The 20167-nt window shown below is 38.5% G+C and overlaps 1 protein-coding gene across 3 annotated transcripts in view; it reads left to right on the forward strand.

Moving 5' to 3' along the window:
• PSD (pleckstrin and Sec7 domain containing) overlaps positions 1–20167 on the forward strand; it is a 228879-nt gene that overhangs the window by 112305 nt on the left and 96407 nt on the right. For all 3 annotated transcript variants that reach the window (XM_075216624.1, XM_075216623.1, XM_075216625.1), the window contains 2 exons: positions 1475–1587; positions 17209–17267. In XM_075216624.1, coding sequence (XP_075072725.1) covers positions 1475–1587; positions 17209–17267 — 172 coding nt within the window. The remainder of the gene's footprint in view (positions 1–1474; positions 1588–17208; positions 17268–20167) is intronic.

Raw genomic sequence — 20167 nt, forward strand, 5'->3', positions numbered from 1 at the left:
GCATTAGTGAGGTCTGTAACGGATATTGGGAAATAAGGTAAGTCATGCCAAAGCAATTTAATGCGGCAGAGATAAGGACTCTGTGCAGGCCAGTCAAGTTCCTCCACAACTCAGGAAAACATATTTTGATGGACCGTACATGGTAAACAGGGGCATTGTTATGCTGAAACATTAAAGGGCCTTCCGCAAACTGTTACCACCAAGTTGGAAGCACACAATTCTCTAGCATGTCATTGTATTTTGTAACATTAACATTTCCTTTCACTGAAACGAAGGTTCCCAGGCCAAACCAGGAAAAACCGCCCAAGGGCATTATTGATCCTCCACCAATCTTTACAGTTGGCAGTATGTATTTGGATAGGAAGTGTTTTACTGGCATCAGCCAAAGCCAGACCCATCAATCAGACTGCCAGATGGTGAAGCTTGATCCAGAGAACACCTTTCCACTGCTCCACAGTCCAGTGGTGGTGTGCTTTACACGGCTCTAGTTGATGTTTGGCATTGTGCGTGGTGATCTGAGGTTTGTGTGTGGCTGCTCGACCATGGGAACCCAATCCATGAAGCTCCCGATGAACAGTTCTTGTGCTGACGTTTTGAAGCAAACTGTCAAATCAAAGTCTTCTCTAATTTAATAATGAAATTCATTGGCATATAGTGACTGCCCAGGGACTGCTCACAGTTACTATGGCCAGTTTCCCTTCCAGCAATTTTAAATTCCACACCAGAATGTTGAGCCGTGTGCACAGTATCCTGTAGCCTCCATTAGATGCTGGTTATCAACAGAGCAGGGAGCTCATTACAGAGCCATTGTGTAAACAAAATAAATAAGGGCCAAGAGAAGTATATTAAGCACATGGTCCCTCTCTACTTCCAGCCATGTGCAGTGATATCGATGTCAACTCTAAAAGTCCGGTCCTGCAAGATGTTTCAGCTACCTTAACAATACAGCCAGAAGAGGTGCCAAGTGGTGTTAGTGTATGGTCCATTCATATGATGGGGCTAGGGAACCTCTTGCAATTCTACTCTTTGGTATAGGTTTTCAGTATAAATAGACCACAGAAACTATAAAGCTTCCTGCACTGCAGAATGGAAAACTAAGTAATTTCTGGCATAAAATGCTTATGGTATTATTTCTGTCGTGCAGAGCCTATGTTTTTCATCCTTGTTAAGCATGTGTTTTTTTTATTGGTTTAATTATAGTATTTTGCATTTTCCTGTATTTCATTCTGGAGGTTTTTTTTAATTCTTTTCTGAATAAAGCCTGTATCAGGAATCCTATAGATGCATGAGTTTTATTTGTTAATGATGAGGTTCACAAATGTATAGGGGAGGTGTTGAACCTGCATATGGAACTCTGTTGGCACATTTTTATCCTGGTACTTTCTTTTATAAATGTTCAGATTTTTATTGCATATTGCGCTTATAAAATAAGAAACATTACATCGCTTAATAATGTTTTTTTTTGCTATCACAGAATGTTTTTGAAAGAGTTGGCTCTTATGGGTGAAACACAAGAGAGAGAGCGAATATTGGCTCATTTCTCTCAGCGATACCACCAGTGCAACACCAACAGCGCATCACCTGAAGGTCAGTATCCCAGAAACTTTAGCTTGGAGTCAACACACAATGTTGTGTGTAACACTATTAAAGTATATCTAGGAAGATAAGACAACATATCAATGAAGTCTGCAATCCCAGCACAGGCTCCTCAGGGATATGATGAGGGTCTCTTTGACACAATGTCAAGGAGATCTTGTAGGTTCTTTTAACACAAGAGCCTGACCTACTTTGATCAAGGTATAATATAAAGATAGAACAAGGCTGCCCAAGCAGAAGATTTGTCAAATTTAGTCACCCACATGGATGGAAATTGTTCTGATTCTTTGAGCCAAGGCCAAATATCCTAATTCCATTGGGACCTATTAGTGCTGTCCCCCCAAGTATCTCACCCTAGCAGATTGTGGCCAGCGGCAAGATTTTCCAACATACCGATTGACTTATTACCATCCTCTACTTTTAAAATAAAGTGAATGTGCACCAATAGACATTCTACCATATGACAGTATACTTAAGCATATTCAGCAATGTATTTGTTGTTTCATAGCGATTTTTTTTTTTTATGTAACTGTTTTAACACAGTAGGATTTGCAAATGTTTATTTTACAAATGCTTTCTCTAAAAAAGAAAATGCATAACCTATTGTTATCAATCTTCTGTTTTATTACATTGTTTAATTAAAGACAGATGGCAGAAGTAATGTTTAGGGTGGAAGCACATTCTGGTGTATACATAGCAAGTGGATATCAATGGGAAATGCTGAAGACCCCAGTTATTTCTGCTATCCCTCGTTCTGCTTCTGAGTAATATTTATATAAACTGTATAGTTTCAGCAATTTAGTCTTTTGCATTGTTCTCCCAAAAATAAATATTCTTATATACATACATATATATACTGTATATAGCAATTTAGTCCTTTGCATTGTTCTCCCAAAAATAAATATTCTTATATACATACATTGTAAATCATTTTGTTCACACAATTTTGTTTGTGTTCTGCTTTAAATAAATCTGTTTGTATACTGTTTAGAAGTTGAGGGTTGGCGTTATTTTTAAAATAGATGTCATCATTTTAGTTTTGGAGAGTACAATCAGGGTTAAAATTTGTTTCCACTGAAAACAGAATAGTGCCGAACAGATAATAATTTGTCATGTTAATTTAATCCAGCCTTGCGTGAAAAATTTTCAAATATGCAGTAAACGTTCTCTGCAGCCAGTTCTTGGAGCAGCAAGTGATCTTAACATAACATTTGCTATTCTATCTACACTCCATTATTGTAACTTTTCAACCTCCTAATGAATAATGATCTATCCTAATGAGCTTTTGTCCTAATTGCTAATAATTATGTTCTTTTCACTTATATGTAGTTTCTGTACATACGTTCTGAATGTCTAAGGCTAGATACACACTACAGAAAATTTCTCCCAATGCTCTATCATTAATGATTTTACCAACGACTGAAAGTCCCAATCAGCAGCCGATTCATTTACACACTAATACACGTTTTACACAATTTACCTTCAGATCTGTTTTCTTCATCTGTCATAACCATCGGTTGAAAGGATGGTGACTCTGTAGAAATCTATGGACACTGCCCGTCATGAGTGCATACACACAGCAGTATTGGCCCAACGTTGTTCCATCATCTATAGAGATTATTAGTCCCTTTATAAAATCAAATGATATGATGTGCTTTGCGATAAAACATGATTGTGGGAGCGTACACACTAATGTGATTTAGAAACCTAACAGCCGTTTATCGTGTAATCGACTTGTTAATTAGGTGAAATTCCTGTAGTGTGTATCCAGCCTTACTTTTGAAGGGATGATTTGTTTATCTAAATAAAACCACTTGTTCAAAGACTACACAATATTACCTTGATTCAAATGCCAAATACAGAATTATATATGTTTTCCTAGATCAGATAATCTTCATAGAAAGTGTGGTTTGTTTACATTACACTATAGAACATTTTCTAGCACTAGGCTGATGGTCATTTTATTATATTTCCCCTAAAGACACTAGAGTAGTTTTTTGGTAGGTATAATTTCCTGGGTCCCCTCTACAAGGGAGTCTCAAGATCTTGAGATATATAGAGTTTAGAATTATTTTTTTTTATATATTTTTTTTTTTTTTTTTTTTTTATCATCAGCACTGTCCAGGCTCAGTGACTAGATAGCTTCACTGGGTTTCATAGTAACCATCCGTTTCTTGCTGTTTCTCATGCACAAATCTGGCAGGTTTAACCTGTGGTTCTTCACTGCTCTTTATGATGAACGATGGACAATAGAGCTAATTGTCGCTTCTTGGTAAGAACACAGTTCCACTTGGTAACCTGTGGAACAGCAGATTTCCACACAGTATACTAAAGATCAGTGACCACTCCTGAAGTGCTGGTATCTCTACATCGCTGCAGTTAAAACTGTCGTTTATTAAGCAGCGGAAACAACATCAATATTCTGGCCTTTACCGTTATTTTTTAAACATCACTGTGTATAGAGGCACATGTGTACAGGATTTATATGAGATGAAGTTCATACATCCAACTTATTTTTTTATTTTTTTTTCCTCCAAACATTGAACTGAAGGATCTCAAGAGTCATACATTGAGGTCACATGAGATTTGCATGATTCAATCACAATGTATATTTATATTTAATTATTAATAGTAGATACTAGTGTAATGTCTGTTGCTTGATGCCACCATCCAGCGGCTTTTTGGGTCCTTGTTTGTCCTGTGGAAGAAGTATCAGGGATGGGAAGGTGGAGATTGATCCAGGAGAGGCCCAACTTGTTTTTTTCTTAACTGATTGTGAGTGTACTTATTAAACAGAGGGCTAAAGTTTTATTATATAAAATGGAATCTTTTCTTAAAGATTTGCTCGGTACCTTCATTTGTCTGACGCCTTGGAAAGACGTCTAGGAAAAGCTGACTGGCAGATTTGACAGGACTATACCACAAAATGGACCATATCTAGACCATGGCTGAAACATGATCTCCCTCTAAAGGGATGACATCATGACTTATATACTAATGAATGAGAAATTAGTGTATTATAAGACAAAATGTATTTCACTCTCATTTTACTGAAAACCTCTGAGAGTTCTATAGCTAGGTCCATTTGACTAAAGCGTTTATATGTAGTGTTCTTTCAGTTGCCTCTTTGAATATGTGGGAATTATAAGGCAGTGCCCTGGATTCATTGTTTTTTGTTTTAGAGTAGCCGCACACATGTTTTTGTGTCTGGGGCTCCACTGACCACTAAAGATGGCTGAGAACATTTTCTAATCCATCCAGAATTAAGTCATTCTCAGATAACTGCATTTGGCCGATGATCTCTAGTCCTATTTATGTGTGAGTGAGTGTAATGCAAATATAGATCACTTTTGGTTATGTTTCATAGTTAAAAATATTTGGGATCAGGCTTTCAATATGTTATTGTTATAAAGCTATGTTGCATGGCTTCACTTCAGATGTTACAATGAATAAGTGCGTGTGTTTGGGAGATTGATTCAATCGTTAGACCAAAATTCCACAAGATTAGTAATTTGTATGGCTACTCGGCAAGTAATAGCTTTACATTGAACACAACCTATTATTAGTTGGAAGAAAGTTTTAATCATGATTCAGTTTATATACACTATGGGAAGACTCATTTTGATCAATCAAATTTCATATAATAAGTTTAAAATGATTTGTTGCCCCTGGGAATTTATTGGTTTTGGTTCACACATTCTCAAAATATTTCACATAATTTGACCTTAGAAGACCTCTCCTCTCTTCCTTATCTTTTGCTTTATTATATATAAAACAATTTCACACAATTTGATTGTCAGTTAAATGTGATTTATAGGTTATAGAAAGTATTGCTGATACATTGTTGTAATTTCTTTCATAGGTGATTTTAGTAAAAACTATTTTTAAAGTGTGTGTGTACAGTCATGGCCAAAAGTTTTGAGATAACACAAGTATTGGTTTTCACAAAGTTTGCTGCTTCAGTGTTTTTAGACCTTTTTGTCAGATGTTGCTATGGTATACTGAGTAAAATTACAAGCATTTCATAAGTGTCAAAGACTTTTATTGACAATTACATTAAGTTTATGCAAAGAGTTAACATTTTCAGGTGTTGACCCTTCATATTGAAGACCTCTGCAATTTGCCCTTGCATGCTGTCAATCAACTTCTGAGCCACATACTGACTGATGGCCGCCCATTCTTGCCTAATCAAGGCTTGGAGGTTGTCAGAATTTGTGGGTTTTTGTTTGTCCACCCGTCTCTTGAGGATAGACCACAAGTTCTCGATGGGATAAAGGTCTGGGGAATTTCCTGGCCATGGACCCAAAATTTCGATGATTTGATCCCCGAGCCACTTAGTTATCACTTTTGCCTTATGGCAAGGTGCTCCATTATGCTGGAAAAGGCATTGTTCGTCACCAAACTGTTCTTGGATGGTTGGGAGAAGTTGCTCTTGGAGGCTGTTTTGGTACCATTTTTTATTTATGGCTGTGTTCTTAGGCAAAATTGTGAGTGAGCCCACTCCCTTGGCTGAGAAGCAACCCCACACATGAATGGTCTCAGGATGCTTTACTGTTGGCATGACACAGGACTGATGGTAGCGCTCACCTTTCCTTCTCAGGACATGCGTTTTTCCAGATGCCCCAAACAATCTGAAAGGGGATTCATCAAAGAAAATTACTTTACCCCAGTCCTCAGCAGTCCAATCCTTGTACCTTTTGCAGAATATCAGTCTGTCCTGAGAAGTGGCTTTTTTGCTGGCCTGCTTGACACCTGCCCATCGCCTCACTGTGTGTGCAGATGCAGTCACAGCTGCCTGCTGCCATTCCTGAGCAAGCTCTGCACTGGTGGTGCCCCGATCCCGCAGCTGAATCAACTTTAGGAGACAGTCCTGGCGCTTGCTGGACGTTCTTGGGTGCCCTGAAGCCTTCTTCACAACTATTGAACCGCTCTCCTTGAAATTCTTGATGATCCAATAAATGGTTGATTTAGGTGCAATCTTACGAACAGCAATATCCTTGCCTGTGAAGCCCTTTTTGTGCAAAGCAATGATGACTGCACATGTTTCCTTGTAGATAGCCATGGTTAACAGAGAAAGAACAATGATTTCAAGCACCACCCTCCTTTTAAAGCTTTCAGTCTGTTCTTCTAACTCAATCAGCATGATACAGTGATCTCCAGCCTTGTCCTCGTCAACACTATTGCCTGTGTTAACGAGAGAATCACTGACCTGATGTCAGCTGGTCCTTTTGTGGCAGGGCTAAAATGCAGTGGAAATGTTGTTTTTGGGGTAAAGTTCATTGTCATGGCAAAGAGTGACTTTGAAATTGATTGATTGCAATTCCTCTGATCACTCTTCATGACTTTCTGGAGTATATGCAAATTGCCATCATAAGGCAGCAGACTTTGTGAAACATAATATTTGTCATTCTCAAAACTTTTGGCCATGATTGTATGTGTGGTCATTGACCGACCACACTTATGGATTGCCAAGGGATCCATTGTTCACGCTGATGACTTATGTGAGTGAACAAATTGGACACAGATCCAACCATAGAGCAAAAAGGCATACTGCCGTAACACACAGGCATTAGAAGATCAGTGACCCATAGTATCTATCTGTGGTAATATATAATCATGTAAATGGACAAGAATGCAATCACCAACAATGTGTTGACAATGTAGTATATGTGAGGACAATTTTTCAATCACATTTTCTCTTATAATAAACATATTGCAGTACTTATAAACACATAGAAACAGTATGTATTTCTTCTCACAAGATACTATAGACAGTCCATCTAAAGCCTTGCACACAGTACATATGTGTACTGCTCCTCTGGGTGCTGGTAGAGAGCAGAGACATATTGCACATTTCTTAAAAGGAGAGAGCAGAAGAGCGTGTTCTGCATTGAATGCAGGGAGATAAGTGCAGCTGTTGCTTAAAAGCAAAGAGACCCTGCTTCTGTGAGTGAGAAGAGAGGGAGTGGAGTGTCATGCTCTGACTTTCACAAAATATGTCCAGCATGATGTCGAAATCGCACACAGGTTGATGTACACCAAACACATAGGCATGTCCTTGACGTGATGACATTGTCATGCATGTGCTCAGGGCTGGATTTAGGGAACGGAGGCCCCTGGGCTAAGGGGGCCTACATTTCCCCATGAGTCCCCTCCTGTGAGCCGCCACCCCAATCGCTTCCCTCTTTCTCTTGTCCTGTCACTGTAGTCTTTCCGCGGCGCGCTGTAAGCTACTTACTAATGAGATCTCGTGAGAGCGAGACTCACGAGATCTCCTCAGTAAGGAGATTACTGAGCGCCTCGGAAGGACTGCAGTGACAGGCTCAGCAGCATTGATCCCGCACCGATCGATAATGCCGCTGAGCACTGTCAACGGCCCCCTGGATGCCCGAGGCCTCTGGGCTGTAGCCCAGTTAGACCTCGGGTTAATCCGGCCCTGCATGTGCTGATATGTGCAATGCAATCGTGTTTGCTTGAATAAATCTTTCTCATGTGCACCAAAATTTCTTTTGTTGAAACTGTTGCTCTGTTTGCGCAGAGTATGATCAGGAAGTGGATGTTTTTCAAACACGTCTTTAGTGGTGAGAGAAACGTTGGGATCCCATTCCTAATAATAAAGGCAAATAACACAAACTTTTTTATGTCTTGATTGAACATTTATCCAACATTCAACTTCTAGTGTCTTGTGAAAGCTACTAAAACAACAATGGACCTCATTTATGAAGCATACTGGATCTGTTCTCTGATCTTGGGTGATGCCTCCACAAACTAGAAGTGCACCTAGCCTGGCAAGTAGATGGAATTGTCTGAAGAGGGGAAATATAAGCATCACCTAAAAGTCCAACCCCATTCAGAACCACCCCTTTCATTGCATTTCTCTTCATTTTCTCTTCTGAAATACTATTCAGCCTTATTCATGGCTTAATATATACATGAATGAGAGTAAGGGGACATCAGATCAGTTTTTAATGCATGTGGCAATTTTGTTTTTTTTGTCTTTCTTTTAGATTGGCCAAAGTGTGCCTCACCACCAAGGTGCCACCTGAAGGTGCACAATACATCTCATTAAAAGAGTAGCATGAGACCCAAACGCAACAGTCTCGGAGCTAGTGTAAAATTCAAGTCCTTTTGCAGAGGAGAAAAGACTGTATTGTTCCACAGCAATTGAACTCCCTTTTAAATCACTGTCTATGCCCCTTTATCTAATTTCTGTAATCTCGCTCTGCAAAATAAAATCGTGTTTTTGTACTACTCTGTAAGCAGTGTCGGACTGGCCTGCCGGGGAGCCGGGGTATCCCCCGGGAGGCCCTGTTGCCTGATAACCCCGCCCTCTTTGTTGGTGAGGCAGAGCAGAGAATTACCAAGTTGCGGTCAGTCTACATATGAAACGGAGACTGTCAAACTAATCCCTGCCTACAGCCAGCACGTGAGAACACTTCCTGCTCCTGAGACAGAGAGAGGCAGAAATGCTTCACAGTGACACAGATCTCAGATTACTCCTTCTGCTGTAGTTGCAGGCGTCCTGTAGTCATAAAGTTGCCATCCTAACTGCAGTGTGAGTCCGTGTAATCAGTAAGTAATAAATCGTGCAAACTTCTCTAGAGCTCTCCACTGTGTGACCTCGGAGGGAGGGAGATAAATTAGAATGGCTTCATTGCAATATACGTCTTCAGTGCCTCTATAAAAGGATCCTATTGCAGCTGACCAATGAATGGATTCCTAATAAACTAGTAACCAAATTCACTGTTTATATCATGTTCCATGTTTATTTGTTTTCAATCAATTGTGGGACTCTATTCCCTATAGAAGCATATCTTAATCAGAATAAAACACATTCAGACAGTTAGGTCCTTATAGGATTGCATCTGCTATATGCTTTAATATTAATGTTTTGCTTTTGTCCTTTGTAGTGGCATTGGATTATTATTGAGTGTACATTTTGTGGGTAGATCATTTTTTAGAGTCCTGTTTTTATTTGCCAGTGTCTAGAGTGTAATTAGATTTATGTAATATTTTAAATGTGCATATATTTTTATGCTAATAATTTTGTGGTCTCCATAGTGCTTCATGGATATATTAATTTTTAGTCTATACCCTTATATTGTGGTTTTCATATGATGAATGGTTGATCTCTAGTACTGTAGTATAGCATTTGTTTTCTGTGTACACTATGAGGGGAGAGAACACTAACCACAAAGAATGGACAGCACACAAATAGCTGATGATGATTGATTGTATTCAATTCATCCCTCCCCTTTCCCTGTCTCCCCTGTTTCACACAGTGCCCTCCATGCTGCATTTGCTCCCCTTCACTTACTTTCCTATTGAATTCTTTCTTCTCTTCTGTCTTTTCCTTCGCGGCTCCTCACTGCAAATGTCCTCTTTTTCTTTATGGACCATACTAAGGTGCTATACGTTGTCCTCCATGGCCTGACCCCATCCCCTTTAATGACTGACCACAACCCCTCTTACAGTTGGCCACACCCCATTGTAGTGGGCCCCTACCGCTGCATTTCCCCCGGTGGGCCCTTCATGTCCCAGTCCGACACTGTCTGTAAGGTTAGGTGCCTCTGTGTGCCTACCGTGCACTTGGCAAGAAACACCCTCGCTCTACTCAACTGTTCCTGCTGGCCCGTGCACTTCTGCTCCTATACGCATGGCTCCATCTTGCTCTGCATTTGCATTCCCATTACCTTTGGTGCCTCTCAATTTCTTCAGGGGCACTAAAAAGGATTTTGCCTAAGCCATTTTATGCTTCTTGATCTCCAATGACTCTAGCCAAAAATATCCTGTACCTGTTGATCAATTGTACACACTGGTTTGAAGGTATTTTTCTTATTCCTCTTTACAGAATTGCTATATTTTATTTACATTTTCAACTGTTTTGCATGAACTTTCTGTTTCTGGTATTGTCACAACACTCTCTAAGTTAGCTCTTTCACTGCCAACTGTGTAGGATTTATTGTTTGAACCACGCTTAGACAACCAATGACATCCTGTATCGACTCCTACCCGCTCCCATAGCGTTCTTAGCAGCTACTGTTGTGGCCACAAAACTTCTGTGAGCTTGTACATCCAATCACAAGTTAGACACACAGGAAAAGTGATGTTATAAATATAAGTATTCTCATATGTCATTATGGCACGGCACCCCATGAGACATGTGACCATTGTTGTCAATCACCAGTGTATTTGTTTACATGCTCTGACATTGGTTGGAATGTCGATATTCAAGTCTATAGTTTAAAGAAAGGGCGGAAGAATAAAGTGAACTTTACAAAACTGCGATGGTCCGAACAAAGTGCAGACATCCAATAAATTATACATATTTGGTATCCCTGTTAATACTAGCAGACAAAAAGTTTCATTTTCATCCAGATTATTCATAAAACATTATTCCAGTAGCCTCATAAAACTTCCCAGTAATCCTTTGATAAACCTGAGTCTGACAGCAATGTTCTCTTTTGTTAGATTATTGTTATTAACATTTATCTATATAGCGTCAGCATACTCCTCAGAGCTTAACAATTAATAACAAGCAGAGTAATAAACCAAACTGGGTGTTAATAGACACACAAAGAGGTAAGAGGTCCTGCTTACAATCTATAGGGCAACAGGAGTATGATGCATGAGGTTCTGTGGCACAGATTGCATATTGGTCCAGTCATATTGCAATGGGAACGGTATGATCCAATCACACAGAACTATTTGTTTGGAGATGATTAAGTTCATTATAAAAAGAAAATAAATCTAAGTTTGAACTGTGTAGAGGGCTGGTAAGCAGCTAGAATAGCCTGAGAAGCTAAATAGAGTTGTTAGGAAAGCTTAAAGCTTTGGAGACTAGAGGAAAGTCTTGTTGTACAAGGGAGGGAATTCCACAGAGAGTAAAGAGTGGATCTTGGACAGAGTGGATTGGAAGGGTTGAGTTGGGAGATGCAAGGGAAGAAATGTACGTCTGAGCAGTTTTTCTGATGGCTTTGTATAATAGTAAAAGTATTTCTATAGGATTCAGTAAAATTCTGGCAACTAATGTAGGGACTTACAGTGGAGCAGTAGTAGAAAATTGGTCTAGCTGACTGTAAGGGTGAAATTCTGGTGAGGGGCAAGAAAGGGATTATCAATGCATGCGATTGAGTGTGAATTAAAGTTTTTGAAGGGTCCTGAGTAAAATGCATGCATATTCTAGAAATGTTTCTTAGATGTATGTGACAACATTTGGATACAGAATGAATGTGAGAAACAAAGGACAGTGTTCAGTCCGAATGATACCTAGGCTCACAGCTTATGGGGTAGGGTTTATTGTTGTGTTGTCCTAAAAAATAGAAATGTCCGAGAAGTCTCTTATTGACAAATTCGAGGATTATTAGCTTCGTATATAAAAGATTAATCTTAAACTGGGAATGGAACATCCTAGATGAAATGGCAGAAATACACTTTGTATTGTGGGCCAACACAGATGGTGAAAGATCCGGACAATAGTAGTTTATAGTGGCCAAAGTTATGAGCTCAAAAAACTTTCCTTTTTCAAATTACATGTAGTAATGTCAAAGATGAAGTATAAAATATATCTTGGACAGTATTAAAGGCACGCTTCCGTCATATTTGGTTGCAAACCCTTTGGCAACAATGATTGCTTACAAACATTGCTTGTAGCCATCTGTATGGTTCTTACACCTGTCTGCTGGTAGTTTCTCCCAATGTCATGCTGTAATTTATTGCAGCAGGATTCCTTTTCCCAATAGAAGTTTTCAGCTTTTTCCAGAGATTTTTAGGTGGATTGAGTTCAGGAATCATTGCCGGACAGTATAAAACAGTTCACTTTTTTCCTTTTCAACCATTCTTTTGTGCTTTTAAATGTGTGTTTTGGGTCCTTATAGTGGCGGAGGACCCATTTTTTTCTACCCAAAACCATTTTGCGCCAAATGCCTTGGTAATCCTCTTATTTCATGATTCCTTCAATACGATCAAGGCCTTTAGTACCAGAGGCAGCAAAACAGCCCCACTACTTTATGGATTTTTCACCATATTTAACCGTAAGTAGGGTAGTTGTGTACTCTGTAAAAGATTCATTTTGACGTCTACAAAAAAATCGCTGGTCTGTATTGCCAAAGAGCTCTATTTTGGTCTCCCCTGTCCACAGAACATTTGCCATAAGGATTGTAGTTTGTCTATGTATGTTTTGGCAAAGATCAGTCGTTCCTTTTTATGTAACTTTTTTTTCACCAGTTGGGTCCTCCTTGGCCTTCGCCCATAAAGCCTTTCTTGGTTCAGTGAGTGGTGTATGGTACATGTTGAAACCATCACTCCAGATTGTTCCAGGTCAGCCTGCAGCTCTTTGAATGTGTTACTTGGTGAAACACCACAGTTCATACCAACCTTCAAAGACTTATCTTATTGATTTTCCTATTTCCCCCATACAGGGAGGTTCTTGACAGTTCAATGAGTAGAAAAGTTCTTAATAACATTGCCCACTGTTAAAACTGGAATGCCAAGGTCTTTGGAGATGGTCTTGTACCCTTTAGATGTCTTGTGTTTTGGTGATAATAGCACTGCTGATGCTCTCAAATAGCTGTCTTGTTTTCACCATTGTGACAAACTAACAATGATTAAAAAGTGGTCTTTTTAAATATTAAAACTAGCATTGATTGGTTAATTCAATTCATGTGAGCATCCCCAATTTATCACAGGTGACTCTAATTTATAATTAATCACACTTGTAGCTTTTGAATTGCTCATAAGGGTTTTAAAGTTTAAATTCCCTAACATACATACATACATACATACATACATACAGACAGACTAGGGTCAATTTGATAACAGCCAATTAACCTACTAGTGTGTTTTTTGGACTGTGGGAGGAAACTGGAGCACCCGGAGGAAACCCACGCAAACACGTGGAGAACATACAAACTCCATACAGATAATGCCATGGTCGGGAATCGAACTCATGACGCCAGTGCTGCGAGGCAGAATTGTTAACCACTAAGCCACCATGCTGCCCTCAATGACCACGAAAGTATAGCTGAACTTCAGATCTTTAAAGGTTACCCGATCATCTATGTGCCTTTCTTGAGTTTTGTATGCTTTGCTGTTGAGTGAATTGTCACTAGAAATTAAGACACTTTTCAAAACTGTTCCACAAAACATCCCTCTTGTTACGCATTTGGCAGCAAAATTCTGCACATTTTACCTTAACTGTCCTACCCCTACCACACTACACAACAGAATGAATGGAGAATCTTCGTCCCAACTCTTTTCATAGACTGTAATACATTCTATTGAATGCAAATTTACAAATAGTGTGAATGACATTTCTCAGAATGGAAAACCAAAAGCGAAACTCTAAGATTGTCGTTGGAACGTTGCACCCCTGTGAAACTACTTGTTAAACCGCCAAACTTGATTTTTATCTTTAAAGACCATTTCATAGAATAAGAAACTGAAAAATGTAATTCTTTAACACTGGTTTCTAACCAATTCAGGCCTCGTTTTTTTTCTGAGAAATCTCATTTAATCAGGACGGGATTGATCTCTATAAACCTCTACCATGAAGATTAGACTCTGATGGTGACAGCTAAAGGTGGCTTGTTTCATCTGTTTATTTCTTTTTATTTCTAGAGAAAGACCCCTTAAACTTGCTTCTGTTTGTCATTTCATTAAATATATTGGGCCATTGTTGTAATTTAGCGGATTTCCTGGTTTCCTAAAGCCTCATTTCCTGAAACCTGAACCTTACTACTATGATCACAGTTTTCCACGTCTTCCACAGCTGTGATGTTTTCTCAAAATAACAGTAAAACACAAGAAAAGAAACATACTGTATTTATGCTTACACAAGTCAGGGTTACTTTCATGTTTATTGTTTGCAGAGGCAAGATCAGAATTCTGTTGCATTTTCAAAATGTTTTTATTGTAAAGATATTACATATTACAATGGACCATACAAAATTAAATACAAGTATAAACTGTGCAAGTAAAATTTTAACAATTTAAGAGGGAGAAGTGATAGAGGAAAAAAGAAGGAAGGAGAGAAGGGGGGGGGGGGGGCGGAAGTATACAATTGGCCCAATATACCATAACATATCATATATTGGCATATTTTAACATCAAAACACTATTTAATTACTTAATTCTAAATCCAAGCCAACTTTAGGTCTTGATATGATTATGAAAGACTTAGAATTATGGCTATCAGGTTGAGTTTAGTCTTCTTCTTTTTTTTTTTTATTTGATTGTGGACGTCTTATAAAAGATCACCATAATCAGCTAATGGATTTGAAAGAGGAGACTCCCCTCTTTGAAACAAGGGCAATGAGTGGAGCTTTTTTTTTATATAGAGTCTGGAGAGGCTAGAAAGTTTAATGACCCCCTTAAATACCCCTGCTGCAAATAGCGTTCTTTAGTTTTCTTTTAAAATGACTGTCCTAAACTTTAAAATTTGCAATGATTTATTTTTCTTTTACTGTTACATCTAATAATAGTGGGCAAACAACTACCTTACTCTTGATTTTATGTACGTATGACCTCCCTAGTATTCAGATTTATCACTTCATTTTTATCCTCCATGGTTTACGTTCTTTTCTTATCTAGCTTATTTGTGCTCAAAATGATTGTTTGTTCTCATGCGAGAAACTTTATTTTGCTGACAATACACTGATTTAAATTGGTCTCCATGAGCTATAAAACATATCTTCAAACCTGAAGTTCCCTACTATTGTTGCCGTAGAAGTAAACAGAGGCAGTTTTCTTTTATTCAGCACTATGAGCTGGTTTTTATCTTGGGTCAATAGCAGAGATAAGGAGGAACAAGTCACATTTCTGCAAATTTGATAAGTTCTGGTGTCAGCAGCACAGTCCATTATCTTTTATTATTGTGCGTCAATGGGAAATACAATAGTCCGCTTATAAGTGTATAATTTCTATTCACTGTCTTCTCAGGCCCGATATCAGAGACCTGCAATGCATGTTTGGAGTAAATAATGATTTAATTGATTGTATAAGAAAAGTAAACTTTAATATGTTGGAACATTTAATGTACAGAGACTGCTGCTTGTAGAAGTCAGCAGTAACCTCCGTTGGTCCTTTTTCCAAAAATCTTTTATATTTTACAAGGTGATTGTGTTGTTGGTGTGAGCAATTATTAACATCAATTGCTTATTTAATATTCAGTGACTTCCATACCAGCAGTTAAATTAAATTAAAATTAGAAACATTAATTCCATCCCTTGAAGTTGATGTGGGGTGTGATGTTATGGAATATCCCTTCTGTTCGATCGCCTGCACTTAAAAACTCATGCAGCTAATTATTATTCCTCATTACAATCTAGTTATTCTCTACCAGAGGTCTTACATCATTATCCTTAAATACCCCTTTCCTTCCTTCTTGCCTTTCTTGTCCCACTCTCAGTGTACTCTGCATTATCATCATCATCATCTATTTATATAGCGCCACTAATTTCGCAGCGCTGTACAGAGAACACATTCACATCAGTGCCTGCCCCATTGGAGCTTACAATCTAAATCCCTAACATACATACACACACACACAGACCGGGAGAGACTAAGGTCAATTTAATAGCAGCCAATTTACCTACCAGTATGTTTTTGGCGTATGGGAGGAAACCGGAGCACCCGGAGGAAACCCCCACACAAACACGGGGAGAACATACAAACTCCACACAGATAAGGCCATGGTCGGAAATTGAACTCATGACCCCAGTGCTGTGAGGCAGAAGTGCTCACCACTAAGATGTTCCTTAAAATGTCCCTTATTTTTAAATAATGGCCATCTCTAATGTATGGGTAGAAATTGTCCTATTTCTATATTTTTTTAATGTTTGATGCAAATGTTACTATTCTGATTCTGTGGGTTCTCTAGCTTAATATGCATCGAAGAGGACTTATTTAAAATAAAAAATATTAATTCTAACCATGTTGGTGGTAGTGGCCAGGTCTACCTCAGTGGTTGAAGTGCAGATATTGAAGTGGTGGTATGGACATTTAGAAGTGACGGTATGAGAAATGTAATGGGAATGTAAGTGAATGGAATTTGATACATTAAAGGCAGTAGGAGAAGTGGTGGTATGGCATAACACCGTATACACCCTCACTTCCACCACTGGTCTGCCTAGGATGCACCATGCTGATGCTCTTGGCTACACTGTTCCAGAATACTATACCTGGGAATTCCATGAGCATGTTGGCATCTATGCTTTGAGTAATCTTCTTACATTTCTGCCTTACATTCCTCTCCCCCTTCTCATTTTACATCCTTCCACCTCCCATACATTCCCTTTTCTCTCCATTTTCACACCACTTCTTTATTTTCCTCTTCCCTTTCTTTATTTCCCTCCTTACAACTCTCCACTTCATGGTCATATTCTCCAGCCACTTATTGTACAATTGAGCCCATCTTATTGTGCCCTATAGTATCTGTCCTTGCACTCCTTTAAGACTTTCTCCTTCCTCTACCCTCCTTTGATTTCTATGTGTTTTGTCACATTGTCTAAGAACCTTTGTCACTTTAGCTTTCATTTATATGTATAAGAAGTCAGGAGAAGTAATGTACTTCCTCGTAATTTTATTCTTTCTTGTTTTCTTTTTACCTTTCAGATGGTGTTCATACATTGACCTGTGCACTGATGCTGTTAAACACTGACTTGCATGGACATGTGAGTAAGCCTTTACTGTCAATATAAAGGTGTATTGTTACAGTATATGAGTAAATGGAAGGAAAGTACAACATTGTTCCATGTATACTTTTACTGGCAAATTGTTGCTATTTCATCTTTCTAAACCTTCCAACTGGTAATCTCTCCCATTTACATAATCCCCATTCTATATATTATGGGGCTTCCTGTAGACTTCATTGCAGTTTAGACCTAAACTGTAATGAGCTTAGTTTTCATTATTTCAGGTGATTTATGAGTTGTAGGAAATGGGTTATCTCTGACATGAAAGCCCCCGCCCCTACATTAGCTCTTGATCAAACTTTGATTTCCCCTAACTGCAATTCTTGAGTTATTCTCCTGATCACAAGCCCAGTTTCCCCTGGGGTATATGGGACTGGAATTTCACATTTGTCCTTTGTGAGCTATTTACACTTATCAGTATGAATAGATCTAATGTGTTCTTTTCTATGTCCCATTTAAATTATGAGGACTCTGTTAGTGGATCAATACCACTGCTTTCTTTTGTTGTCCTGCCCCTGTTGCCAGCCCCCTTCTCTCACCCGGTTAGCCTTTGTTCTTTTTATTGTTTATTTGCTTAGTAGTTTTTACTTAAATCAATAGATCATCTTTGCCAGAAAGACAGTATTTACTATTATTGTCAAGTGTTATTGGAACACATTGTAAACTCCACTTTTAGCTATTATTTTTCACATATATTAAATGCCCAAAATAACCCTATAAATATAAATGTTTTATTTTCTTTAATGTACAGGTAAAAAAAAGATGATATATTTCTGGTTTCACACAGGGCTACTTAGAAAAAAATATTTATAAAAAAAATTGTAGTTTCATCGAGGTCCACTGGTAGGCTTTGTATGGTTAACAGTGAGTGTAATATTTTTCTCTCATGTCATTGATAGAAAGCAGACCATTAAAGCAAAGCATCTCTGTAGTCATTGAATTTACTATTATTTAAACAATGTTTACGCTGCTAATCACCTTTCAATAAAAATAAATGAATAAATATCCTCAATAAATAGAAGTAGAAGCAACTATTCAACAAGTGCGTAATACTTCTTTGCCCTTAATAATATTGTTGGAGCATAAACACACACACAGTTACATACATCTAAAAAAAACATTTTCAGAATACGCACATATCTCACACAAGACCCTGCCAAAACCTTAATTCATGCACTCATCATCTCCCGCATCAACTGTTGGAATTCCCTCCTTACTGGTCTTCCCAAAATCAGACTTTAGCACCTACAATCTATTTTGCATGCAGCGGCTAGATTGATTTTACTTTGAAATCATTTTTCATCCCCTGAGTCACTCTGGCAGTCTCTACATTGTTTGCCTGTTTTTCAAAGAATCCAATATAAAATTCTTCATACTAACATACAAGGCCATCAACAAAATTACACCGACATACATCTTCTCACTTGTCTAAAAATATCTCCCAACTCAACACCTCCATTCTGCACAAGATCTACGTCTCCCTTCCACTCTCATCACATCCTCCCATTCTCGGTTACAGGACTCTTTTCAGGCTGCACCCACTTCATGGAATTCACTCCCTCGCACCACAAGACTTTCCTCTAGTCTTCAAACCTTCAAGCATTCTCTGAAAACCCACCTCTTCAGATAAGCTTATAATATTCCTCTACCACCATCTTAATCTCCCTAAGTTACCCTATTACCATCCTCTACACAGCTAACACAAGACAACAACCCTCTGCCCAACATAGTTGTGTGACTGAACATACAGCCCACTAAATACTTTGTAACTTTTGCATTCTACCTGGACAAATATTCAATATTATGTAGCACTTACGTTTGTGTCATAGTCTCATAGATTGTACCAGTCCCACGTGGTGTGGTGTTGGCACGTCACTCATTTTGTAAATAGGTGCTTTTAGCGGTAAAGCAGTAGCAAGTGAAATTGCATTAATGCGTAAAGCATAGGTCTTCCAGATTAATTAATTAATCTGCCAGAACTTTGTCATTGTAGTCTTATAACAGTTTTATTTATATGTGTATTGCTTATGTCTGTCTCCGTAATTATAACTGTCACTTGATTGTGCACTCAATACACATTAATAAAAATGTTAAATGTATTACATTTGTCTGCCTGCATAATGAAATACATTTTTTGTTTATAACACACGTTTGTGTGTTTCCTATTGATGTGTATAGATGTGTATTTTATATATGTCCGGTTGCATATTAGTACATCTGTGTAAATTGTTCTGCATCTTGCACCTGTGTTCTGTAAACCTTTATAGTTGGACTAATTTGGATAAGTTCCTGGAAAGTGGGGTCATACATTCTCAGGAAATTCCTGAAGTCATCTGGGTTGTTGTCCCGTATCTCCTGCAGCCAGGGCTGCCAAGAGGAATTCAGGGCCCCGGTACAACAAATTCATGGGGCCCCCCTTATAGTTGAGTATGCTAAAAAAAAAAAAAATCGAAGCTGTGGTCATGCATTAGGGGTCGTGGCAAATGCACCATTGGGGCGTGGCTAACACATGAAAATCACTAGGCTCTAAATTCGCCCGAGCGTCACATATGTCCAAGCACTCCTGACTTTCAGGACATCTAGCACCACAGTGTAGTATAGAAAAAATGCAGTGTGTACACAAAGAGTTCAGTCTTGGCCTGCACCTTACATTGGGCACAGCACTCACCAAAAATTGGCATTGTCCCTACTAGAATCACAACATTTCACATACTGTCCTGCTCTCTCCTACCTGTTCTTCTCACTTTCACCACTTTCATTTTCACAAAAAAATAGCTACATTTAGATAATTACAAACAACCCTGGTGTTAAATCAATACCATCCACGATTAATAATTAGGCCTTCCTCCAGCTACAATATTACAATAATGTGCCCCTTC

The sequence above is a fragment of the Mixophyes fleayi genome, chromosome 6 (genome assembly GCF_038048845.1).
Source record: "Mixophyes fleayi isolate aMixFle1 chromosome 6, aMixFle1.hap1, whole genome shotgun sequence".
NCBI lineage: Eukaryota > Metazoa > Chordata > Amphibia > Anura > Limnodynastidae > Mixophyes > Mixophyes fleayi.